The sequence below is a fragment of the Pristiophorus japonicus genome, chromosome 11 (assembly GCF_044704955.1).
Source record: "Pristiophorus japonicus isolate sPriJap1 chromosome 11, sPriJap1.hap1, whole genome shotgun sequence".
NCBI lineage: Eukaryota > Metazoa > Chordata > Chondrichthyes > Pristiophoridae > Pristiophorus > Pristiophorus japonicus.
In genome coordinates, this window is record NC_091987.1 from 97125925 (window position 1) to 97152418 (window position 26494).

Genomic DNA, 26494 nt, shown 5'->3' on the forward strand with positions numbered 1-26494 from the left:
TCCAGTGTTTTCCTTTTTTAGTTCAGATTTCCAGCTTGTGTGCAGTATTTTGCTTTTTGTTGCACTCCAGTGAAACATGCTTGGCAACTCCTGAGTCACGTGATTGCCGATAAAGGCAAGCAGGCGGGGCGGGGCTGACAGCTGCAGGGTTTGCCATGACATCATCGCCCGGCGCTTTGATTGACAGCTCCGATCTTCCGCCTCGCCAAGGACTTCGAACTGTAGACAAGAGGTTACCTCCGGGAAACTGCTCAGCATTTGTGGCGCAGTTAGGATTGGCGGCAGCAATTCAGCTTGTGTGTGTGGGGGATAGAAAAAGTTGTTTTTTTTCTTCCCCTTTCATGAAGCAGCGAAAGATGTTTCCCCACCGACATCAGTCCAGAGGGTAAGATGTCACAAAAAGGCGAGAAATGATTAGGATGACGATGGGGTGTAATGGCGCTGCAGCTGATTGTTGGGCAGGGGGGGGGGGGGGGGTTGTGTGTTGACCATTATAGGGCTGTAAATGTGAAGTTTGATTTCAAAACAAAAGATCACCCGGTTAAAGTTCTCGGTGGGCTGCAGGAGTGCCAGAAAAGGTCAAGGCAAAGGCTCGCTTTATTGTCATAAAGGGCCAAGACAACTTATTTTGTTAAGTTACGGTTAGTGTGATAAAATTTTAACTTGGGCAAACCCACAGGAAAGGGGTTCGGCTCCAATTATTTTTTTTAGGTCAAATGAGCCGGCACAATAAAAACAGAAGGAAGCGCTGCCCATAGGGTGACTGTTTTCAGAATGAAGTGCTAAAATCTATAGGGTCATGTGAAAGGGAAACAGTTTAATTAATGCCTGTCAGAATCGCTTCTTAAAGTGAGTGTTGGATTTTTTTCATGGAAAAGGTCTTTGTCATCATGCTTCCATGTTTTTGGAGATTTTTTGGGAACAGCTTGCAGCTTCCGCTTTCTGTTGGTTCTTGTTTCTGCTTCATTGCAATTTTTAGGAGCTGGGTTGCATTGACATCTATGCATCAATACATTTATCTGTGGTTATTGATCTGAAGTGTTAACACACTTTCTCTCCCCACAGATGCTGCCTGACCTGATTATTTCCAGCATTTTCTGTTTTTCTTTCAGATTTCCAGCATCTGCAGTAATTTGCTTTTGTACTTGCATTTATTTGATGTATTTAATAAAATGTCCCAAAGTCTTCACTGAGGATGAATGAAGGCCAAGCAATAATAATAACTTGTATAGCACCTTTAACATAGTAAAATGTCCCAAGGTGCTTCACAACAGTGTTACAAGACAAAACAGATAAATTTGACACCGAGCCACAAAAGAAGAAATTAAGGCAGATGACCAAAAACTTAGAGGTGGGTTTTAAGGAGCTTCTTAAAGGAGGATGGAGCAGTTTAGGGAGGGAGTTCCAGAGCTTAGAGCCCCAACAGCTGAAGGCACGGTCACTGATGGTTGAGCAGTTATAATGAGGGATGTTTAAACCAAGAGGCCAGAATTCGAGGAGTGCAGACATCTTGTGGGGTTGTGAGGCTGAGAAAGATTAGTGATAGGGAGGGGCATGGCTATGGAGTGATTTGTAAATAAGGATGAGTTTTGAAATCGAGGCATTGTTTAACTGGGAGCCAATGTAAGTCAGAAAGCACAGGTATGATGGGTGATCGTGACTTGGTGCGCGTTACTACACGGATTGCTAAGTTTTGGATGACCTCAAGTATATGTAGTGCAAAATGTGGGAGGCCGGCCAGAAGTGAGTTGGCGTAGTCAAGTCTAGAGGTAACAAAGATATGAATGAGAGTTTAAGCAGTAGAAGAGCAGAGGCAGGCAATGTTAAGGAGGTAGAAAAAGGCGGTTTTGGTTATGCCGCAGATGTGGCTGGAAACTCGTTTCGGAGTGAAATGACACCTAGGTTGCGAACAGTCTTGTTCACTCACAGATTGAGGCTAGGGAAAGGGATGGAGTCAGTGGTTAGGGAACGCAGTTTGTGGCGGGAACCAGTAGGAGTTGGGAGGTGATTGAAAAGATGGAAATTGAGGTGACTAGTGGAAGGATGCAAATGAGAGGGACTAAAAGGAGTTCCAGAGAGTGGGGCAAAAGCTTCTGCTGTAGTTGGTGGAGCAAAGCGTGAGACCAGAAGGGCGTGATGCACAGGCGGTTATAGATCGGCTGGGACAGGTAAAAAGGGATGAGGTCGAGAAGAGATTTATGTTTAAAAATGGTGTTTGGTGAAAATGCTGCAGGAGCATATTGGTATTAAACACCCAATAATCTCTCTCATCAACAACAAAAAACCCCATCGGTGATGAACAGAGCAGTGCCATACTTATTCTGGGTGAACTGTAACTACATCTGCACTCCATAATCATCATCATAGGCAGTCCCTCTGAATCGAGGAAGACTTGCTTCCACTCTTGGCATGAGTTCTTAGGTGGCTGTACAGTCCAATACGAGAACCACAATCTCTGTCACTGGTGGGACAGATAGTCGTAGAGGGAAACGGTGGGCAGGGAGCCTGGTTTGCCACACCCTCCTTCCGCCGCCTGCGTGTGATTTCTGCATGCTCTCGGCGACGATACTCTAGGAGCTCAGCGCCCTCCTGAATGCACTTCCTCCACTTAGAGCGGTCTATGGTCAGGGACTCCCAGGTGTCAGTGGGGATGTCACACAAGGACACCCTCAAAGCCTCCCTGATAAAGTAACGTTTCTCTGCCTGCCTTTGGCTTGTTTGCCATGGACGAGTTCCAAGTAGAGCGCTTGCTTTGGGAATCTTGTGTCTGTCATGCGAACTATATGGCCTGTCCAGCGGAGCTGATTAAGTGTGGTCAGTGCTTCAATGCTGGGGATGTTGGCCTGGACGAGGACGCTAATGTTTGTGCGTCTGTCCTTCCAGGGGATTTGCAGGATCTTGCGGGGACATCGCTGGTGGTATATCTCCAGCGACTTGAGGTGTCTACTGTACATGGTCCACGTCTCTGAGCCATACAGGAGGGCGGGCATTACTACCGCCCTGTAGACCATGAGCTTGGTGCTATCTACCCACCTACATCTTGGTGCAATGGATCAGACAGACAGCTTGAGGTTCAGTAATGGCCAGAAGGAGTTAACTATGGCGTGTCAATAATGAATGGCGTGTCATAGTTAGCCTGACAGATGGAATAAATAGATTAGGGATACCTTGGTTCTTTACAGGTGCACTTTTATATTATTTCAAAAATAGTTTGATTATTTGTGATTGGCTACCATTAGGATAGTAACATTAAAAATAAGGGGTAAAAGTTAACTGTATTAAAATGTTTATGTATAAATATTCTATTGCAGTATATCTTTAACTCTGTTTTGCCATATGAAGAAATTATTGAAAACATAGCTAACTTTCACAAAGTTACATAAAATTAAAACAGTAAATGAATTTAAATATTGGTTACATCAAAGATTTGAAAGATTGAATGATATATAACTTCATGTTTTGTTAATCAACTTTTCAAGTTGAATTTCTTTCATGTTGAGTTATGCAAAACAACAACTTGCATTTATATAGTGCTTTTAACATTAAAAAAAGATGTTTTAAAACTGGAAAAATAGAAATAAATAGGGGAAAGGTTACCGAGCCATGGTGGGAGAAAGCTTAGAAAAGGGAGCCTGAGAGAAGGGACAGGACCTCTGGAGGCTCTACCACCAATGGAAGGCCAGAAGGAAGGGGATGCAGAGAAGGCTAATGTCGGGGCTGAATGCGGCGTTTGCAGAATTAGAGTTGGATGAAGACTATAAAGGTATTTGAAGCTGAGAAATTCAAAGTTAATGTGTTGGGACAGGAGCCAGTATAGATCAATAAGGATACAATGATGGGTGAGCAAGAGTTTAAGCAGGACATCATATAGGCAGCTGAGTTTTGGATAAGTTGGATTTTGTGGTGTATGGGCAGTGGTGGACTGAAGTAGGGTTGGAGCAATTTGGTGAAAACAATTAATCTTGGTGATGGATAAGATCTGGGTTTACTTCTCAATTCTGGGGCAACTGCAATGCCAAGAGTTCAGACATCTGGGTTCAGCCTAAGGCAGTGGCCAGGAAGGGGACTGAGTCTATGGAAATGGAATAGAGTTAGTTTACGGCAGGAGCCAAAAATAGTATTCCCAATGTTCAGTTGGAGGAAGTTGTGACTTCTCCATGAATTGATATTGAACAGGGGGTCTGACTGCACACAAGTAATCATCGGATCAAGAGTTGGTGGAAAAGCAGAGGTGACCCCATGTCTGCAGATAATGCCACCGAAGGGCACCATATAGATGAAGAAAAGAAGGACAAGGATAAAACTAGGTGATCGGGTGAGAACAAAAGCCATTGTTGGAAATAGCTGTGTTCTGACCAGCAGAAGTGATGAGGATGGTCAACTATGTTGAACACTGCAAAAAAAAGTCAAGAGGAATAAAGTGCCACAGGGGAGCTTGGTTCTGTGAAAAAGAAACAAGTTAAATTGGAGGGATTCCAACAGGGAGTTTTTAATAGAGACTAGCATGCAGTTGGCAAGTAATGAAACTTTCAAGGACCTTGTGACAAGACATATTGGAGAGAATGGAGAGGGTGTGATGATAACCAGTTTGAAGAGATAGGGACAGTGTCTGAGGAAAGAGTCGTTAACTGTCAAGTAGGGGAGCAGAATCAGAGCTGCTGCCACCAATGGAATGGCTAGTCTTTTAATTGGTCTTGAGTGGATAGCAGAAGATGCATAAAATGAAGGGCACATGCTTCTGATTACTGGTACAGATCTGAATAGTTCCCAAAGGTTCTACCTCTGTGTAAAAACAAGATAAAAATTCCTTGCCATTTAATCAAATGAGGTTGGAAATTGTGCTGCAGATTCTCTGAAGTTAATACTTCAGATGTTTTACCTGTAGGTCGCTGATCAACAATGGCAGTCACTAAAGCCCATGTTTGCAGATGGTAATGCCATAAAAGGCTTGAAAATCAGATTTTTGTAGCATTTCTGTTACCCTGGCTGAAGACTGGTTAATTCTTTTGGTGCCAAATTACTATAAAGGACCACAATAGGAAGTGAAAGTTCTGGTAATCCACAGAATTTTCCATAGCTGCTGCCAATTTGCCATTTCACAAAACCAGGTGTGTGTGTTTTTTTCCAAGGAAGTGCAGCTGAAATGAATTATAATCTAATATATAATGACTAACATCTCCTAGTTTATCACTGGACAGAATTAATTATTAAATAAGTTATTACATCGCCATTAATCCTTCAATGTGAGTTATCAGAAACCTACTGCATGGAGTTCACATCTGCCATGATGCCCTCCAGTAGCAAAGAGGAACTAAAAGCATAATGAGGCTGTATGACTTGCTACGTATGTGTTTTTTAAATCTAAAAGAATGGTTAGATGGCTGTAATCTAATTTCTAGTTTTGCTCTTGCAGTTTGACATCGTCTGAAATATGTCAATCGATCACTGGTTTATCTTCATTCAAGATATTTTCAAGTCACAAGCCCATGATAAATTAAATCTCTGCAATAGTAGCTATGTTGGACAGTTGGTAACTGCATTCCACTTGGAGTAATAAATGAAAAGCGGGCCAAAGTAGAAGGAAATGCATCAAGGAAAATTAAATAAGGTAATTGGATATTACAGAATTTACCACCTTAAAAACATATACTCGTTTATTTGTCTGCACTTTAGTTTAATTTGTTTGCAAGGGTAAGTAATAAAGAGGTCTGTCGCCTTGCAAGGAATGTTGATTAGAGAATGTGTGTGTTATCACACTGGAAAGCAGCACCGAATATCGAATTCTTACTCCCGCTGATGAAATCATCCTATTTACACTGCAGGTCAGTTAGCCAATAATGGGAGGCAAAGGATGGTCCAAGTGCAAAATAAGTCTTGCTTATCATCTAGTTCTGCTTCAGAAAGCTGGTTAATTTTGCTTTTGAACTTCTGCTTACAAGGAACAGATTGCAAAAGTGTTTACTTTTTAATTTTATGATGTAATCAGTTGCAGTTTTTGATCAATTTTTTTTGTATCACAGGATGAAAAAAGGAGAGTGGTAACATTTTAATGATGTTTAAAGTAGTGGGCCTCCTGTACTTTCATCAGTTTCTCAACTCTGGTAAATATGTAACTTCTCAATGTATCATAAAAATATTTTTGTTTCGTAGATGTTCACCACCTTGCATCTTCTAGAAAAATAATTATTTAAAGGTTTATTCTTTGACTCCTGAAAGATGTCTCACCTATCATAGTTAACATTTTTCCTTTCATATTAAGCTTCCAGAAAAAGTTGTCTATTTCTAAATTTTAGAAGTACTTGAAAACCATCTCAATTCGTGAGTTTGAGAATTGGGGGAAAAATATTGTGCATTATTTTGATGTTGAAAGGTTGCTGCCTTTTGGTGTCAGTCTTGGCTCGGTGGTAATATCTTGCTTCTGAGATATAAGGTATGGGTTCAAGCCTACTCCAGAGATTTAAGTAATCTAGGATGACATTTTGGTGCAGTGTTGAGGGTGTGCTGCACTGTCAAAGGTGCAGCCTTTTGGATTAGATGTTTAAGGCCTTCGTCGGCCTTCCTGAAGTGGATATAAAAGATCAAATTGCTCTGTTCAAGAAAGAGCAATGGAGTTCTCCCAATGTTCTGTCCTAAATTTATCCCTTGCCCAACATCACTAAAATAAATTATTGGGTCATTAATTTCATGCTGTTTATAAGATCCTGTTTTGTGCAAAATTGGCTGCCATGTTTCATTACATTACAACAGTGACTACATTTCAAAATACCTAATTGGCTGTGAAGTACTTTGGGATGTCCTGAAATTGTGAAGGGTGTTCTATAAATGCAAGCTTTTCCTGCTGTTCTCTTCTCCCCTTACTTTCCTAAAAGGACTACTCTGAATCCTAAGATTACCTAATTGAAAGCGCAGACGTTACTGACTTGGTTTTGTTTATGGCACCATCCATTGCTTATAACTATGAGTACTGGTAAATCTCTTCTGGCCTTACTCGTATTTAGTTGAAGGAAATGGTGTGTTCTTCAGCTGTGTTTGATGCTACAGGCTGAGAGGAGTTACAGTAACATTTCTGAAGTCAGCAGTTCTTGTAATTGCTTTTAGCAATAACAGTTCCATTCTGTGGTGGAACTAAAAATAGCAGGTATTAATGTTTCAGATAATAAACCTGATACAGATTCAATAGTAGTCTTCAAAAGGGAATTGGATAAATACTCGGAGAACAAATTGCAGGGATATAGAGAAAGAGCGGGGGAGTGGGACTAACTGGATTGCTCTTCGAAAGAGCCAATGCAGACTCGATGGGCCGAATGGCCACCTTCTGTGCTCTACTATTCTATGATTCTAAGATGCCTTTTGGTGTAAACCTTGAGTTTCTGGGTCTCTGCCAATTAACCCTTTCACTCAAGTTCAGAAAGATTTGACTTGACACTTATTGGTGACAGTGATTAAAATATATTCATTGTAAACAAGACTTGATGCATTACTGATATCTGAGCAGTAGTTAACCAGGCGCAATCAAGTGTTATGCCCTGGGTAGAAAGGTTGCGATCTCCACGAGCAAACCCCCGTCGGCCTGTTAGTCCTTTAGACTCTGTGTACGATCGGTGTCACACGTGGTCCTTCCACCAGACCCTCTTGGCCTGTCTGTGGAGCGTCCCAAGCTTTTCAGCTGAAAACCTCTACAACCCTTGTGTCTAAGAGTACCCCTCTTATACCCCTTCTTCACAGCAAAGTCTATGCACCTGAATTTCACTACCCACTTCACAGATCCTCCGTCTGTTATGGTGAATGTTATTTTTAAAATTTGGGACCTGACCGTTATGCACAGAATGCTTTTGCGCAACTTCCTGTAGCTTCCGGTTCGTTAGCAGCAATCAGTCGGTTTTAAATTTTGGTCAAGAAGGATCCATCTTGCCTCCCAACTCAGGGCTACCTAGGGCATTTCACAACAGATTTACAAGTATGATTATAAGTGAAACAATTACATAATGAAATCTTTAATCTACAATTAATAGTACAAAGATACGTGTGAAAGCAAGTTGTGAGGAGGACGCCAAGAATTTGCAAAGGAATATAGATAGGCTAAGTGAGTGGGCAAAAGTTTGACAAATGAAGTATAATGTGGGAAAATGTGAGGTTATCCACTTTGGTAGCAAAATTTTTTTTTTAATTATTTAAATGAGGAGAGATTACAAAATGCTGTGGCACAGAGGGATCCTTTTACATGAAACACAAAGTTAGCATGTAGGTACAGCAAGTAATTAGGAAGGTAAATGGAATGTTGGCCTTTATTGCAAGGGGGATGGAGTATAAAAGTAGAAGTCCTGCAACAACTGCATAGGGCATTGGTGTGACCACACATGGAGTACTGCATACAGTTTTGGTCTCCTTATTTGAGGAGGGATATACATGCATTGAAGGCAGTTCACAGAATGTTTGCAAGGTTGATTCCTGAGATGAAGGGGTTGTCTTGTGAAGAAAGGTTGGGCCCATACCCATTGGAGTTTAGAAGAATGAGAGGTGATCTTATTGAAACGTATAAGATTCTGAGGGGGCTTGACTGGGTAGATGCAGAGAGGATGTTTTCCCCTCGTGGGGGAATCTAGGGGGCATAGTTTCAGAATAAGGGGTCGCCCATTTAAAACAAACGAGGAGGAAATTCTTCTCCGAAATTCGTGAATCTTTGATACCCAGAGAGCTGTGGAGGCCGGGTCATTGAATATATTTAAGGTGGCGATAGGCAGATTTTTGAATGATAAGGGAGTCCAGGATTATGAGGAGCGGGCAGGGAAGTGGAGTTGAAGCCAAGATCAGATCAGCCATGATCTTATTGAATGACGGAGCAGACTCGAGGAGCCAAATGGCCTACTCCTGCTCTTATTTCTTGCGATCTTATTATAAGTTAGTAAGTGAATGTGAAATGGAGACCTTCCCAGTATTCTCACTGCTTTGCCTTGTCCTATTTAATGGACCTTTCCTTGTTCCGTACTCCAGCTTTACTTCTGTATTATACTAAGCTCAAGTGATGACACGTGATCTAGGCTGATGCAATACTAAGGGCATACCCCATTCTCTGCGATGCTGTCTTTCCAATGAGACATTCAACTTGGGCACCGCCTGTTTATTCAGGTGGCTGTAAAAAAAAAAATTCCAATGACGCTATTCAAAGACGAGCAAGGGTGCTCTCCCAGTGATCAAGCCAGCATTTATCCTTCAACCAACACTACTAAAATAGTTAATCTGGTAATTCTTTTTCATTTGCTGTTTGTAGGATCAAGCTGTGTGCAATTGGCTACCAAGTTTTTCCAAATGGCAATAGTGACTACACTTCAAAATTAATTTATTGGCTGATGAGCACTTGGGACATTTTGAATGCATGAAAGTCACTATATAAATGCAAGTTCTTTATATGTCAAAAAATACTTTTCTGGCTGGAGTCTGAAGATTCATCAATTTACCCTCGACATTGCCACAATATTTTGACCAAACCCACTGTAGCTTTGAGCCTTTCTCTACAACAAAATGCATACATTGAATTGCACGATAGAACTGCAGTCCTCACTACTACTGAACACCAATTTTAAAGGTTATTCTGGAAATGAATGTTTCAATTAATTTGAAGGAAATAGATGTGTGCCAGTTTACACTATGCATCCATTTTGCCCCCCTTCCCAGACCATGGGCAGCACATGTACACAGGATGCCAATATAAAGTTAATTAGTGTGATACAATTTTCATTTTTCTCTTCTGTTAAATAGATCACTGCTGATCCTCCAAGTTTGCAGCACCTCTCCCACTAGCTAATGTCAGGGTGAATTTATGGTACTGGGGGTGGAGGAATGCTCGTTGCAATTAGGTGGGAGGTTTTATCTCTCGTCTGCCCAGCCCACCCAAATGCTGCAACCTGATAATGGCTGGATAATGGGTCTGCTACTCTGCTTGAATTCATAAATATTTCAAGAACTAAATGTTCCTCCGGTGATGTATAAATCACTAAAAGTAGCGACAATAAGGCTGAGTTTAAATAAAAAATAAACAAAGCACTGGGGTTCATTTCCAGAGGAATCGATTTGAAAACCAGAGAAGTTATGTTAAATTTGTATAGAATCTTTGTTAGCGAGTACTGTGAGCAGTTCTGGGTCTCCATATTATAAAAACGATAGAGGCACTGGAGAAGGTGAAAAAAAGATTTGCAAGCATGATACCAGAGCTGGGAGATTATACCCATCAGGAAAGAGAGAACAGACTGGGGCTCTTTCTCTCAAAAAGAGAAGACTGAAGGGTGACCTGATGAAGGTCTTTAAGATAATGAAAGGGTTTGATGGAATAGATATAGAGAATATGTTTCCACTTGTGGGGGAAGCCAGAACTAGGGGGGGCATAAATTAAGATAGGCACCACTAAATCTAATGGGGAATTCAAGGAGAAACTTCTTTACCCAGAGAGTGGTGAGAACGTGGAACTTGGAGTAGTTGAGGTGACTAGCATAGAAACATTTAAGGGGAAGCTAGGTAGAAAAAGGAGGATATGTTGATGGGGTTAGATGCAGAAACATAGAAAATAGGTGCAGGAGTAGGCCATTCGGCCCTTCGAGCCTGCACCGCCATTCAATGAGTTCATGGCTGAACATGTAACTTCAGTACCCCATTCCTGCTTTCTCGCCATACCCCTTGATGCCCCTAGTAGTAAGGACTACATCTAACTCCTTTTTTGAATATATTTAGTGAATTGGCCTCAACAACTTTCTGTGGTAGAGAATTCCACAGGTTCACCACTCTCTGGGTGAAGAAGTTTCGCCTCATCTCGGTCCTAAATGGCTTACCCCTTATCCTTAGACTGTGACCCCTGGTTCTGGATTTCCCCAACATTGGGAACATTCTTCCTGCATCTAACCTGTCTAAACCCGGCAGAATTTTAAACGTTTCTATGAGATCCCCTCTCATTCTTCTGAACGCCAATGAATACAAGCCCAGTTGATCCAGTCTTTCTTGATATGTCAGTCCCGCTATCCCGGGAATCAGTCTGGTGAACTTTCGCTGCACTCCCTCAATAGGGTGGGAGGAGGCTCATTTGGAGCATAAACATTGGCATGAACCTTATGGTCCGAATGCCCTATTTCTGTAATGTCATGTGATTGAATTAGACTATTATGTCCACCAATTATGCCAAATTAAAAGATTACTGCCCTCTGGGCATACAGAATGTTATAATTTAGCATTTGTCTCCACTTTACTATCTGAGCACAGTTGTACTGACTACAGCCAACATGAAATAGAGGAATTTGAGATATTATCTTGTATAAATTTATTTTGCTAATAGTTTTTTAAAATGTTGTTTGATGTTTATGCCAAAATATTTTTTTAAATACTGTTTTAGCATCTGCTGTGATGCCTCCACCTCGCAATGCGTCATTTATGTCAGAAAACTTTCGTCACATCCTGATGTGGGAAGCCGGGATAGATGCGCCATTCGGCACGAACTACACGGTGGAATACTTGCCTTTGAAGTTTGTACCTTCAGATCTTTTCCAATCCTTTCAAATTATAATTACTGTGCAAAAATAATTGCAAGGATAATTAACTTGTGCAAGTTAAATTGCCTGTGTATTTGGGTGGAGGCTACGGAGGAGCAGACTTCAAGATCAGTGGCATGGGGAACATACCTTCAAAGGCAAGGCAATAAAATTGCCTAAATGTTTTGGTTGATATTCAGTTCTAATTTTTCCTCTAATCAGTATAAAAAAAAAACATAAGTTCCTTCCTGGACCTTTGCTTTCAAAATTGCCAACATCAACTCCATCCTCAACCACACTCCGTCCTTGTAAACTAGTACCTCATCTCCAACCTCTCTGTCCCCTCCTTAGTTTGAGGATGCTGTTGCTTACCAAATCCATGCCCATCTTTCCTGTAACTCCATCTTTGAATTTCCCCAGTCAGGCTTCTGCTCCTGCCACAGCACTGAAATTGCCCTAACCAAAGTCACCGATAACATTCTCTGACTGTGGTGCATTATCCCTCCTCATCCTTCTCAACCTCCCTACAGCCTTTGACAGTCGACCACACTCTCCTCCTCCAATACCTTTCTGTTGTTCAGCTCCGTGGGATTATCCTCACTCTTTCCCATTCTTACCTATCCAAAAGTAGCCAGAGCAGGTAATGGCTTCTTTTCCTGACCCTGGACCATTAACTTTGGTGTCCCCCAAGGATCAGTTCTTGATTCCCCTCTCTTCCTCATCTATGTGTCGCCCCTTAGTGACATCATCGTAGACATGGGATCAGCTTCCAAATGTACACTTGCGACTCCCCAGCTCTACCTCTCCATCACCTTACTCGACCCCTAAACTGTCTCTGTGCTATCAGTCCGCTTATCTGATGTCCAGTCTCTGATGAACTGTAATTTCCTCAGTTAAGTATTGAGAAAACTAAAGCCATCTTTTTTGCCCCTTGCCACATTCTCCATCCCTTCGCCACCAATGTTCCCTCTCCCCAGCCATATCTGGTTGAACCAGACTGTTTGCAATCTCGGGATCTTACTGGACCCCAAGCTGAGCTTCCCACCCAATGTCCTCTCTATCACAAAGACCGCCTATTTCCACCTCTAACGTCACCCAGCTCCATTCTTGACTCGACTATTCCAGTGCTCTTCTGGCCAGCCTCTCATCTTCCACTCTCTAAACTTCATCTCACTCAAAACTCTTGTTGCTCGTATCCTGTTCCACACCAGGCCCCAATTGTCCTTGTCCTTGCTGACCTACATTGGCTCCCAATCCCCTCTCCCACCTGAATACCTCCAGTTTAAAATTCTCACCCTTGTATTTAAATTCCTTCATGTCTTTGCCCCTCCCTTTCAACTTTAAGTTGTTCCCGCCCCCAAACAAGCAAAAAAAAACTCTCCATGCCTCTGACTCTGGCCTTTTGTGCATTCCCTCCCTTTTGCCCCACCATTGAAAGCTGTGTCTTCAGCTGTCTGGACTCCATGCTCTGGAAATCCCTTCCTAAACCTGTCTGCGCCTCTTTGTTAAGGCCCTCCTTAAAACCCACTTTTTTCACGAAGCCTTTGGTCACTCTCCTAATATCTCTTTATTTGGTTTGCCATCCATTTTTGCCTGAATACACCTTTGTGCAAGATCTTGGAACATTTGCCTACCTTAAAGGCGCTATATAAATGTAGGTTTTGTTGCCTTTGTAATAGTATGAAGAGGTCTTTTAATATAAATGCTACTCTTAAATTGCTCCAATGTTTCTGCAATCAAGCTGCCATGCCTTTTTGCAAGGAGCAGGAAAGATAGATATGATGAGCAGCTCATGAACATTGTAATTATGGTGCTGCTGTTCTATGATAAATACCTAAGTGTTTCATGAAACACTTGTCATGTAAATTGTCTATAGCATGTTAAACTATAGTGTGTTTCAGAAATGGGGACTAGGGTGCGAACTTGTAATTTTATTTCTAAATCTTACTTTAAATATGTTCTAGTGTAAATTAACTACTTGATTAGTACTTATTCCTTCTTTGCCAAAATAGTTGATGGCTTAATTTGTGGCATAATAGGTTGAAGCTTCTGCACAACATTGCCTCTAATCTGTCTCCTCTGTTCAAAATGTTTGTTTAAATTCCAAATAGCGCACTAATCGAATTAAGCGCAAACCCATGTGGTCCAGAGAATCAGTGGCTTGTTGCACAGAACTGCTCACTGATCACGAACCGATCATGTGATCTAACAGATGACTTCAGTGACATCAATGAGTCTTACTGGGCTCGAGTTAAAGCGGTTACAGAAATGGATGAATCCAATTGGACTTGCTTGGATGAGTTCCAGCCACATCAAGACAGTAAGCTTGCCATCTTGTTCTTGGATACTTACAACTGTATTTCTTGAGCATAATCATGTACTAATTATAGCTTGCTCATAATTTTCATTGTTGCAAATGTACAAAGACTTTTTTTTAAAAGAAACTAACTGTACTTATTCTTTAAAATATTACTTGCCCTGTATATTACTTTCTCTGCATACTCTTTTCTGTTCCTATTTACCTTTGCACATGTTCTCTCAGATTTTGCCTATTTTACCTTCTACATTTATTTGTTTCATACTAGTTCTCTTTCCAGACCTGTAGAACTTTAATAGGGAAAATGTGGATCAAATAAATGGGTATGTCATATAAACTGGCAAGTTTATTTGTTTAACTGTATATTAAATGTCACCGGCAACTTTTACTCACACTGAAGATTAAAGGAAGCCCTAAAAAATTAAGCCAAATTTCAACTTATTGGCAAGTTTAATTAAATTGAATAAAGCTTTGATTACAAAAATCGAATGCACTGTTTTCAGGTTTGCATTCATTTCAATAGAACAAAGTACATCTGATTTTCTGAAACTATAAAGTTGGTGTGGAAAAACAGTTTATTCACAATTTCTCTGTTTCAGGTGCTCTTAGAATTTTTTTGAAAATACAATCTAATACTATTTGCATGTAAATGTGTTTTTCCTCCTTTTAATTCAATTTTATTTTTCTTCCACAGCAAAAATACGACCAATTAATATTCACCTTGCGGAAACCCCCGTTGGAGTCCTTAAAATTAATTTTGATACTGCAGCACCTCCACCACATATTTCACGTAGCTTAGAAGTCAAATCACTAATGGATATCTATGGATCATTGTATTATCAAATTGACATATTCAAAAGTGGAGAGCTGGAAAAGGTATGATTTTAAAAAAACAGCTGACTAATAGACACATTTTAGACTAAGGCAATTTCAGAAATAGTCCTAAATTTCCAAATAACATGAATAGATGAACAATAACTAATTTATTTACTCTTATTTCAGTTCTGGCTGTTGTAAGTGCTACTTCGTTCTTCCTGAAATGATGTGTGGTGTTCGCTTTCCTTTTAGGATGCTTTCAAATTTAATTAAAAGCATTAAATCAAACATCAAAATTAATTTGCAGGCTGTGTGATACAAGTTTATTCATTCGTGTCTGTCAAAAGTGTTTGTTTCTTCAACACTGCTTTCTGGACTTTGGATGTGCTTCCACTCAGTTTTTTTTCTTTGATAGGCTAAATATGGACAGGTGAAATGGCCTCTTATCAGTATTGTCACAAGGCAATAAGAAATGCACATAAATATCAGGTAGAGTTATGTTAGGCTACTTAAGAATTTGTGTATTAGTCACACTCATATTATCAGTGCATTGTTTATTAAGCTACAGCAACATAAGAACATAAGAAATAGGAGCAGGAGTAGGCCATCTGGCCCCTCGAGCCTGCTCTGCCATTCAATAAGATCATGGCTGATCTGATCTTGACCTCAACTTCACCTCCCTGCCCTCTCCCCATAATCCTTGATTCCCTTATCTTTCAAAAATCTGTCTATCTCCACCTTAAATATTTTCAATGACTCAGCCTCCACAGCTTTCTGGGGCAGAGAATTTGTCCAGTGGTGTTGCAGTAGCTTAAACAATGTAGAATTTTGGGGGATTGATCGGTGTAATTTCTGAATTGACGGTGAGTGTTATATAGGACCTGGATTAAATCAGCCCAGAACACTGCTGAATGTCTCCTTTCTGCTTGGCTGTATGGCTGTGGACCCAGTTTCTAGTAGAGGGTGCATATACAGTATAAATAATGCTGCCACTCTTAATCAGATACTGTAGAGAATGCTAGTTATGAAGTTAAATAATTTACATTGATTCTGTGGGTAGTGTTATGGCACATTGGGGGAGGGGGTAGCATAAGGAGAGATTTTCTCCACATCTGTTATGTGCTATACTGACTGGGAAGTCTTGTTCATGCCTTGTCTCAGTGGTAGTACTCTTGCCTCTGAGTCAAAGATTGTAGTTTCTAGCTAACCTCCAGAGACTTGAGTATATAATCTAGGCTGATAGTAGTGCACTACTGATTGGTGCTGCATGGTCTAACCTTAAACCCAGATGAGATGTCTGCCCCCTCAGACATAAAATATCCATGGTACTATTCAAAGGAGAGTAGTTCTCCTAGTCTCCTGGCCAACATTTATTAATGGTCTTGGTGTTGGATAGGATATAGCAATTGAAACACCAAGATTGCAAATAATCTGGTTTAGTCTAAGAGTAACTAAGACAGGAAATGGAGTCAGTGGCAAGAGAGTAGTTTGTGATATGTGCAAAAGTCAGATGTTGAGCTGAAGGAAGTTGTCTTAGAAACATAGAAAATAGGCACAGGAGTAGGCCATTCTGCCCTTCGGGCCTGCACCACCATTCAATAAGATCATGGCTGATCATTCCCTCAGTACCCCTTTCCTGCTTTCTCTCCATACCCCTTGATCCCCTTAGCCATAAGGACCATATCTAACTCCCTCTTGAATATATCCAATGAACTGGCATCAACCTGTGGAATTCCCTGCCACAGAGAGCTGTTAACAACTCTGAGTGAAGAAGTTTCTCCTCATCTCAGTCCTAAATGGCCTACCCCTTATCCTAACACTGTGTACCCTGGTTCTGGACTTCCCCAACATCGGGGACATTCTACCCGCATCTAACCTGTCCCGTTCCATCACAATCTTGTAACTTTCTATGAGATCCCCTCTCATCCTTCTAAAGTGAATACAGGCCCAGTCGATCCAGTCTCTCCTCATATGTCAGTCCTGCCATCCTGGATATCAGTCTGGTGAACCTTCGCTGCACTCCCTCAATAGCAAGAACGTCCTTCCTCAGATTAGGAGACCAAAACTGAACACAATATTCCAAGGCCCTGTACAACTGCAGTAAGACCTCCCTGCTCCTATACTCAAATCCCCTAGCTATGAAGACCAACATATCATTTGCCGCCTTCACCGCCTGCTGTACCTGCATGCCAACTTTCAATGACTGATGAACCATGCCACCCAGGTCTCGTTGCACCTCCCCTTTTCCTAATCTGCCGCCATTCAGATAATATTCTGTCTTCGCCTTTTTGCCCCCGAAGTGGATAACCTCACATTTATCCACATTATACTGCATCAGCCATGCATTTGCCCACTCACCTAACCTGTCAGTCACCCTGCAGCCTCCTAGCGTCCCCCTCATGGCTCTCACCGCCACCCAGTTTAGTGTCATCTGCAAACTTGGAGATATTACACTCCATTCCTTCATCCAAATCATTGATGTATATTGTAAAGAGCTGGGGTCCCAGCACTGAGTCCTGTAGCACTCCACTAGTCACTGCCTGCCATTCTGAAAAGGACCCGTTTATCCCGACTCTCTGCTTCCTGTCTGCCAACCAGTTCTCTATCCACGTCAGTATATTACCCCCAATACCATGTGCTTTGATTTTGCACACCAATCTCTTGTGTGGGACCTTGTCAAAAGCCTTTTGAAAGTCCAAGTACACCACATCCACTGGTTCTCCCTTGTCCACTCTACAAGTTACATCCTCAAAAAATTCCAGAAGATTTGTCAAGCATGATTTCCCGTTCATAAATCCATACGGACTTGGACCGATCCTGTCACTGCTTTCTAAATGCGCTGCTATTTCATCCTTAATAATTGATTCCAACATTTTCCCCACCACTGATGTCAGGCTAACCGGTCTATAATTACCCACTTTCTCTCTCTCTCTCTCTCTCTCTCTCTCTCCCCTTTTTTAAAAAGTGGTGTCACATTAGCTACCCTCCAGTCCATAGGAACTGATCCAGAGTTGATAGACTGTTGGAAAATGATCACCAATGCATCCACTATTTCTAGGGCCACTTAAGTACTCTGGGATGCAGACTATCAGGCCCGGGATTTATCGGCCTTCAATTCCATCAATTTCCCGCCTAATAAGGATATCCTTCAGTTCCTCCTCCTCACTAGACCCTCGATCCCTGAGTACTTCCGGAAGGTTATTTGTGTCTTCGTTCATGTAGACAGAACCAAAGTATTTGTTCAATTGGTCTGCCATTTCTTTGTTCCCCATTATAAATTCACCTAAATCTGACTGCAAGGGACCTACGTTTATCTTCACTAATCTTTTTCTCTTCACATCTATAGAAGCTTTTACAGTCAGTTTTTATGTTCCCGGCAAGCTTCTTCTCATTCTCTATTTTCCCCCTCTTAATTAAACCCTTTGTCCTCTGCTGAATTCTAAATTTCTCCCAGTCCTCAGGTTTGTTGCTTTTTCTGGCCAATTTATATGCCTCTTCCTTGGATTTAACACTATCCTTAATTTCCCTTGTTAGCCACGGTTGAACCACCTTCCACGTTTTATTTTTACTCCAGACAGGGATGTACAATTGCTGAAGTTCATCCATGTGATCTTTAAATGTTTGCCATTGCCTATCCACCGTCAACCCTTTAAGTATCATTTGCCAGTCTATTCTAGCCAATTCACGCCTCAAACCATCGAAGTTACCTTTCCTTAAGTTCAGGACCCTAGTTTCTGAATTAACTGTGTCACTCTCCATCTTAATAAAGAATTCTACCATGTTATGGTCACTCTTCCCCAAGGAGCCTTGCATAACAAAATTGCTAATTAGTTCTTTCTCATTACACATCAGCCAGTCTAGGATGGCCAGCTCCCTCGTTGGTTCCTCGACATATTGATCTAGAGAACCATTCCTAATACACTCCAGGAAATACTCCTCCCACCGCATAGCTATTCAGGACTTAATGTCAGACAAATAGGAGGGGGCCAACGAGTGAGAAGTGGTGGAGAGATAGAACTGTGTATCTTCAACATAAATGTTAAGTGCCCCTGTCCCTATGAATGATATATGGAAAAGGAGGGGGGCAAGAATAGGTCTTTTGCTAACCCCACAGGTGATTGTGCAAGGGAGGGAATAAACGTCATTGCTGGAGATGCACTACATGAGTACAGATAGGTTGGAATGGAAACATTCAAGGCCTGGACTGATAGAGGATAGGCATTGGAGTGGGCAACTGTATTGAATATTGTAAAAAGGATTCAGAATAATGTAGCACAATCATAGAAGATGCCATTTATGACATTGGTCAGTGCTAACAATGGTAGAAGTCAGACTGTCGGGATTCAAACATGGAGTTTTGTGAGATGGGCATGGAGATGGGAAACGATGACCAGTTCAAGAACTGTAAAAGAAGTAAAGACTAGAGATGGGATAGTGAAGAGGATGGGTGTATCGAGGAAGGGCTAATGACTGGTTTTGAAAGGAAACCACTAACTGCTTGTAAGCCAAGAAATGGATTTAATTGATTTAAAGTTGGCTGAAGAGGTGATTAAGTGGGCAGGTGTTGGGACGCACAGATGAGATGAGTTTGTCAAAAAAAACTTTACCTATGTGAACACTTCATATTTTCGCTAGAAATTTAAAACTTAATGGAGAAAATTGCTGAAATTAGATCTAATCAGCACTGCTGATGCCTATTCTAAATTTAATTATGATTGCATACCAAAAACTGGTCTACAAGCACAGCACTTGTACACAATATTGTGTTGATCGCAGAAGACTTTCTAAGTCCAGACATTAAATTGTCCTGTATTGATTTGGATGTAACTTGTCTTTTTCCTTTAACAGAACAGAAATGTGTTCAGGCACACAGATGACATGAGTGTTGAAGAAATAGTTGAAAATGTGCAGCCTCATGCAAATTACTGTGTCACAATAAAAATGTTTAAATTTGAAGAAGATCGCTCTGACCCTTTGGAAATGAAATGTATAGTCACCCAATATGTGAAGGATGATAAAGGTACAGAATGATGGCACAAGCTATTTGGCACGGTTCCAGCTTTCTTCATTAAAGTTTGGAGTTTTGAAATTTGAAAATTACCAACATTTTTCATCCATTTTGGAGGGAATTCAGATTTCCCAAATGAATTAAAATATCTGTGTAAATTTTAACCTAACCTGCCCATCAGCAAACTGATGAGATCAGGTGGAATGCCAGCCCAATATTACACTCCATTGATTGCAACGGAGAGCGAAATTGGGCAAGATGTAAAACCAGCATTGTACCCAAGTCCATCAGTTTCCCGCTGGGCAGGTTAGGTTCAAATTTCCCCCTTAATCTGCTTAATGTGCTTTGAAATGGAAATCGACCACAGACACCTGATCTTGCTTCTTGAAATAGATTTTCTTCCTTGAGGGGAAGTAGGAAAAATTTGACCTTGCTCATTTTGTCCTGGTTTGTAACCATACCTGTTGTCTGCATTGGAGGTGGTTCAGTGTAGCTAAAGAGTTTCGCTTCTCACCAAATTTATTCCCTCTCCTATCTTGAATGCATTGTTTTTTTTTTGCTGGAGCATGGTTCTGTGGATGCTGGATACTGTTTGGTATCTTGTCTTGGTGACTGTTCTTGTATACCTGAATAATGACTAGTGGTAGGCTGTTCAACTGCAACGCCAAAGCTGTCTGCACCCCACATCCACATACGTGCTTCTAGCAGGAGTAGTATCATAGAATCTTGCATCCCAGAAGAAGGCCATTTGGCTCGACATGCCTGTGCCGGCTCTTTAAGAGCTGTCCAATTTAGAATCACACCTCAGCTTTTTCCCTATAACCCTGCAAATTAGCCTTCAAGTACATATCCAATTGCCTTTTGAAAGTTCCTATGGAATCTGCTTCCTCCATCCTTTGAGGTATGCGTTCCAGATCCTAACAACCCTTTGTGAAAAGAATTCTCATTTATCCTCTAGTTCTTTTGCCAGTTATTTTAAATGTATGACCTCTAGCTACTGACCCAATTGCCAGATGAAACCGTTTCTCCTTACTTGCTCTATGAAATAATTATTCGTAATTTTGAATAGCTCTATTTGGTCTCCTTGGCTTTCTCTGTTCTAGGAAGAACAATCCCACCTTCTCCAGTCTCTCCACATAACTGAAGTCAGTCATCTCTGGTAAACTCCCACTGTATGCTTTCCAAAGCCTTGACATTCTTTCTAAAATGTGGTACCCAGCATTGTGCACAATACTCCTGCTGAGGCCTAACCAGAGATTTGCAAAGTTTAGCATGACTTCCTTGTTTTTTGTATTCAATGCCTCCATTTATAAAGGCAAGTATCCCATATAATTTCTTAACCATTTTATCAACTTGCTGTACCACCTTCGAAGATTTGTGAATATGCACCCCCTCTCAAAATAGTACCATTTAGATTATACTGCCGCCTCTTGTTGTTTCTCCCAATGTGCATCACTTCAGATTTATAAATAAATAGACTTGCATTTATATAGTGCTTTTCACAATCTCAGGACATCCCAAAGCACTTTACAGCCAGTGAAGTACTTTAGAAGTGTAGTCACTGTTGTAATGTAGGAAACGCAGCAGTTACTTGCGCACAGAAAACTCCCACAAACAGCACTATGATAATGACCAGATGTTTTTTCTTTAGTGATTTTGGTTGAGGGATAAATATTGACTAAATTATCCATATTAAATTGCAGCTGCCATGTGTGTATCTATTTCACTGATCTATGTCCTGAAGCCTGCTACTTGATTGCTATTTATTGTTTATTCGTTCACGGGATGTGAGCATCGCTGGCAAGGCTGGTATTTATTGCCCATCCCTAATTGCTCTCGAAGATGGTGGTGAGCTGCCTTCTAGAATACAGTGACTTGTTAGGCCATTCAGATGGCAGTTAAGAGTCCACCACTTTGCTGTGGGTCTGGAGTGACATATAGGCCAGACCGGGCAAGGACGGCAGATTTCCTTCCCTAAAGGACATTAGTGAACTCGATGGGTTTTTATGCCTATTCATCTGCAAACTTCAAAACTGTACTCCTATACACAAGTACAGGTCATTTAGATGTATCTATATCGAGACATTAAACATCTATTGCAAGAAAAGCAATGGTTCTAATACTGACCCCTGGGAGATCCCACTTCTTGCTTCTCTCCAGTCAGAAAACCATCCATTCACCCCTCTGCCTCCTATTCTTTGTCAATTTCATACCACTCTCCCTTTAATCCCATGTGCTTCTATTTTCCTAAAGTCTGTTAAGTAGTACTTTATCAATTGCCTTTTGAAAGTCCATGTATACATTATCTACTGCACTACCTTCTTCAACCCTCTCTGATTGAGATCTTTGAACTATCAGGTTAGTCAGCTTTTATGTATCTTATGAATCTAGTCAGATATGATTTGCCTTCAACAAATCCATGCTGGCTGTCCTATATTAACCTATGCTTCAAGTGAGAGTGGTTTCTACAGGTTGAACGTCCGAAATCCGGAGTTCCAAACTTTGGAATCTTCCGGAATCCGGACACCAGGCCGATCTGTGGCGGGGTTGTCCGAAAATTGGAAAATGTTCCGAAATCCGGATTCCCCCGGCACTCAGCGGCCCAATCTCGCCGCAACTTTGGCGGCCCTACCTCGTTCTGGCCCTCGGCAGCCTGACCTCGCCCCGGCCCTACTTTGTTCTGGCCTCCGGCAGCCCGACCTCACTCTGGCCCAACCTCGCTCTGGCCCTCGGCAATCCAACCTCGCCCCAGCCCGGCTCTCCCCCTTACCTAGGTGGGCCTACCGCGGCCCAGGCAAAGACGTTGCAAAATCCGGAACGGCCTTGGTCCCGAGGTTTCCGGATTTCGGATGCTCAACCTGTAGTAGCTTTCCCACCGCTGATGTCAAATAATCGGGTAATGATGAGGCGCAGGAGCCTTGGCAGATTATTTTCTTCCTATCATCTGAGCCAAGATTTGCTAACTCCACACAGTCCTAATCTGGCACTTTTCTAATCTGTAGGGACTGACTGATAAATATGCTATGTCAATGAGGGAACCTGAAAAAAAAAAGTATCAGTGAAAATGATTACTGTTAATGCTTTTCATTAACTATGTTGCAAGTGTGCTGAGCCAATTCCAATGTTAAAGTCATGTTAAGTTACGATCCTGTTAAGGTACGATCCCACCCAGATATTTTCTCAACCTGCGTAAATGTATTTTTAAACAGAAACTCAGTGGTGCAGTTCAGATGAGAGGGCAAAATAATTTCATACAAACACACTCGTATGCTAATACAATACCGTGTGATTTAATCAGTGAAGTTCAAATACAACCATTTAGTCCCTAATAATAATCCTTAGTCATAAAATCATAGAATAGTACAGCACAGAGGAGGCCATTCGGCCTATCGAGTCTGGATTGCTCTCAAGTATTATCCAATTCCCTTTCGGTGGCTACTATTGACACTATCCACCAATCAGGCAGTGCATTCCAAATCCCAACCATTCGTTGTGTAAAAATGCTTTTCCTCATGTTGCCTCAGGTTCTTTTGTCAAATACCTTAAGTCTGTGCCCACTGGTTATTGACCCTTCAGCCATGAGGTATAGTTTCTCTATTTATCTAATGCCTTTGTGCTTTTAAACACCGCTATCAAACCTGTTAACATCGCCATTAAAATGGAAGACAAAGGAATATCACACGAACATATTCTGATGCTAACATTGCAGTGTGTCTTCAGATATTGGTGAGCACATATTGAAGAAACCAAACTTGCATAGAGGTTTGAATGCATTTAACTTAAATAAAATCTATTTTTACTGGGTTTAAGTAGAACAATGGGACTTGCCACTGTGTTGATTTGGATAGTTCTAGGGGCAGGAAAAACTTACAAAGACATGTTTCTGATGTATCTTATTCTTTTGCAGTACCTGTACCACAAACACTGCTAATAGTTGCTTTATGCATTTTGGGATTTGGCTTGGTCATCTGCATAACGCTATTGTACCGAGGAGGCTGTCTTGGTATTATAAACAAATATGGTCCACAAGCTCTGGTATGTAATTGATTTTCAAAAAAGATTATCCAATTTTGAAGTCTGACATGAAATAGTTTTTCAGTGCTTAATAAAAGTAGATTGATGGATTCTTAAAGCTTACCTTTTCAATCCTAGATAGCATCTTTAGAAGTTGTTTGTGATTACAGTTTTAGAAGTTGAATCCTTTGTTTGCCCTAGAGAGAGAAGCATTTTACTCATCTATATATCATTGAGCTTTTAATGATGCCTGCTGCACTCGCAGGTTCTTGTCTGGCAAATGTGCTGATCAAGAAATGCATATAGAGATTATAGCAGCTAGGTCTATGAAACCATCAGCCCAATGTCATATGTAGTGGGGGTGCATTAGAGTTAAAAGTACAAAACAAACCATACTGTTCATGAAAAGTGTTGGTGAGATCTTATCTGTAGTACCATGTGCCATCTGGTCACCTAATCAGGTAGTGATAAAGAAGCAATAAAGATGCTTCTAGGTACTGGGAATTTAAATTTTATGAGGAAGGCTACAAAAGTGGAGGGTGGAGACTTTGAGGTAACCTAATTGATTGAATTGATCTATGGTAAATTGTTCACTGGCAAATAAGAACAAAGATCTAGTGAGATGGGATTGATTTTTGAAGAAAGGGATTGGGTTATTGAGTTTAATGGCCTCTTTCTGTTCCTGAAACACTCTTATTTTCCAGGATATCTAATTAAGTATCCTACTTTGTACATCCTGCTGCTATATTGCACCAAAAATGACACTGATGCTTATAAGCTTTATTACATCATTAATCTGTTTTAATAGTTACGTTTTAATAATGTGTAGATGAGATTACTTTTTTCTGTTTAAAGTGCAGATAATCAACAGTATCTCCAGGCCACTACATCACATCTCAGTTGTAGTGCTTCCCCCCCACAATGGATAGATACAACATGTGGTATGGCATGTATCCATACAAGTCAGAAGGCCCAAACTTCAATCTCTCATAATTTGTGTTGAGCCTGACCGTGTGTGCCAGATGATCATGAGGTTACTTCAGTTGATCTAAATGTGCCAGGGAAAGGGGGGAAATTTAACCAGGATTCTGCTTCTGTGTATGTCCACAAATCTTGCTGAAAGTCCTTCTGTTATGTGAGGATAAATTGGATCATATTTAACAACTTGAGTTACCCTCTTCAGAAGAGGTGAAGCAGGAGAAAATTAAGAACCTTAATGTCATTTTAATGTTTAAATTGAATGTTTTATTTGGTCTGTCCCATTAGAATAATTTAAAACGTGCCCGTGCTGTCTACAGTTGTAATGATGTTCAAGATAAAATCAGCACCGTGGAAAATGTTTGTTTCAAAGAAAAGAAAATCCAATACATTGAAGAAGACAGTGAAGAGGAGCTAATGAATAGTGATGAGGAAGCTGGTTATGAGCATAATTCACTACCTGTACCTGTGCAGAACAGTTCTCATAGTTCCAGTGCATTTTCTAAAGGAACAGATGGCGCCAGCACAATGTCTTGTGATGATCAACTGTGCGATTCAGGACCTGAACATTTTTCCACTGATCTCAATGACTGTCAGATGGCTCCAACAGACTTAAAGCAAAATGAATGTCCAGATACTGAGACTATGAGCCAGATGCAGGAAATCCACAGCAGAAAGGGCAGTTCAGCTTCTGATGTCCCACTGTGCTCTGTCCAAATCCAAGACACAGACTCTTGTTTTATAGACTTTGCAAATGAAACGATGCATGATCTGGAGGCACTTAAACTTGATACTGCAGAAATTGATGATTTGAGAGAATGTTTGAGATATCAGGTTTGTGAGAATGCTGGAAACTACCAATCTGAAAATCGCAGTCTGTGTGACGTGCCAGGCCACTCATCCCTTCCTCAGGCTTTGCATTCTAACTATATGAGACGCTGAAGAAAGTTTGCATGAAACAAGTGTGATGATTACTTTTGTAAAACTGGTCAGAATATCCTCAGAACTTTTAAATGCAAAAATGTTGTCGCTCAATGACTTTGATATCTTAATTTAAAAAGGTTTAGCTGATGGAATTCTCCTTTCAGATCCTGCAGTAATCACATTTAACTGTGTATGCTGTTGAGAGGATTTGAAATATCTAATTTAGCTTATCAAAAAATAAGCATGTTGGGGTTTACAGTTATTTGTAACATCTTGTAGAATTTTCAAAATTTGGATGAGAAGGGAAGTCAACTGTTGAGCTTTGAGTGCTGGTATATTTTATCAAGGTGTGTTTCTGTTTTCAGGGTGTTTATTGCCAAAGTTTGGTGGGGGAAGAGAGGGCAAGAATAATTAACTATGAACATTTTGTGTCACACTTGAAGGGAAAAAAATATTCTTTAAGTGCATTACTTTGTTTTTGGGTAAATTTACCTTTGTTGCAACAAAATGATAAGTATTGATGAGATAGAAGTAAAACAAACTATTTGGAAAATGAGCATATGGACATAAGTGCAAAATTCAGAAACTTCAAACAAGGTTCCCATTCCAGGGACTTGGAGTGCAAAAATCTAGGCTGACACTCTAGTGCAGTACTGAGAGAGTGCTGCACCTGGGTGCCGTCTTTCAGATGAGATGTTAAACCGAGGCCCAATCTGCGCGCTCTGGTGTACGTAAAAGATCCCAAGACACTATTTCAAAGAGCAGGGGCATTATACCTGGTGTCCTGCCTTATCTTGATCCCTCAATCAACATCACTAAAACAAATTATCTGATCATTATCACACTGCTATTTGTGGGAGCTTGTTTTGCGCAAATTGGCTGACTCATTTCCTACATTACAACAGTGACTGCACTCCAAAAGTACTT

At 40.9% G+C, this 26494-nt stretch overlaps 1 protein-coding gene across 3 annotated transcripts; it reads left to right on the top strand.

Annotated features, from left to right (window-relative positions):
- The first annotated feature begins 215 nt into the window (after window positions 1–215).
- LOC139276180 (interferon alpha/beta receptor 2-like) lies at window positions 216–26123 on the top strand. 3 transcript variants are annotated; one of them, XM_070893767.1, is made up of 9 exons: window positions 216–403; window positions 5414–5608; window positions 6021–6101; window positions 11375–11504; window positions 13622–13830; window positions 14522–14703; window positions 19492–19663; window positions 23559–23686; window positions 24932–26123. In XM_070893767.1, exons 3-9 carry the CDS (start codon window positions 6050–6052, stop codon window positions 25583–25585), a joined length of 1527 nt encoding a protein of 508 aa, XP_070749868.1. In that variant the 5' UTR covers window positions 216–403; window positions 5414–5608; window positions 6021–6049; the 3' UTR covers window positions 25586–26123. The 3 variants fall into 3 exon arrangements, with proteins under 3 accessions (XP_070749868.1, XP_070749867.1, XP_070749869.1); XM_070893766.1 differs by having other exon boundaries at window positions 216–385; XM_070893768.1 differs by lacking the exon at window positions 216–403 and adding an exon at window positions 561–641.
- The last annotated feature ends 371 nt before the right edge of the window (window positions 26124–26494 follow it).

What these genes read in the sequence shown, in the direction of transcription:
- LOC139276180 (XM_070893767.1), top strand. Translation starts at nt 6,050, where the DNA reads ATGATGTTTAAAGTAGTGGGCCTCCTGTACTTTCATCAGTTTCTCAAC. An exon ending in ATATGTGAAGGATGATAAAG is followed by an intron (nt 19,664 to 23,558) that starts GTACAGAATGAT and finishes ATTCTTTTGCAG; the next exon opens with TACCTGTACCACAAACACTG. An exon ending in AATATGGTCCACAAGCTCTG is followed by an intron (nt 23,687 to 24,931) that starts GTATGTAATTGA and finishes CTGTCCCATTAG; the next exon opens with AATAATTTAAAACGTGCCCG.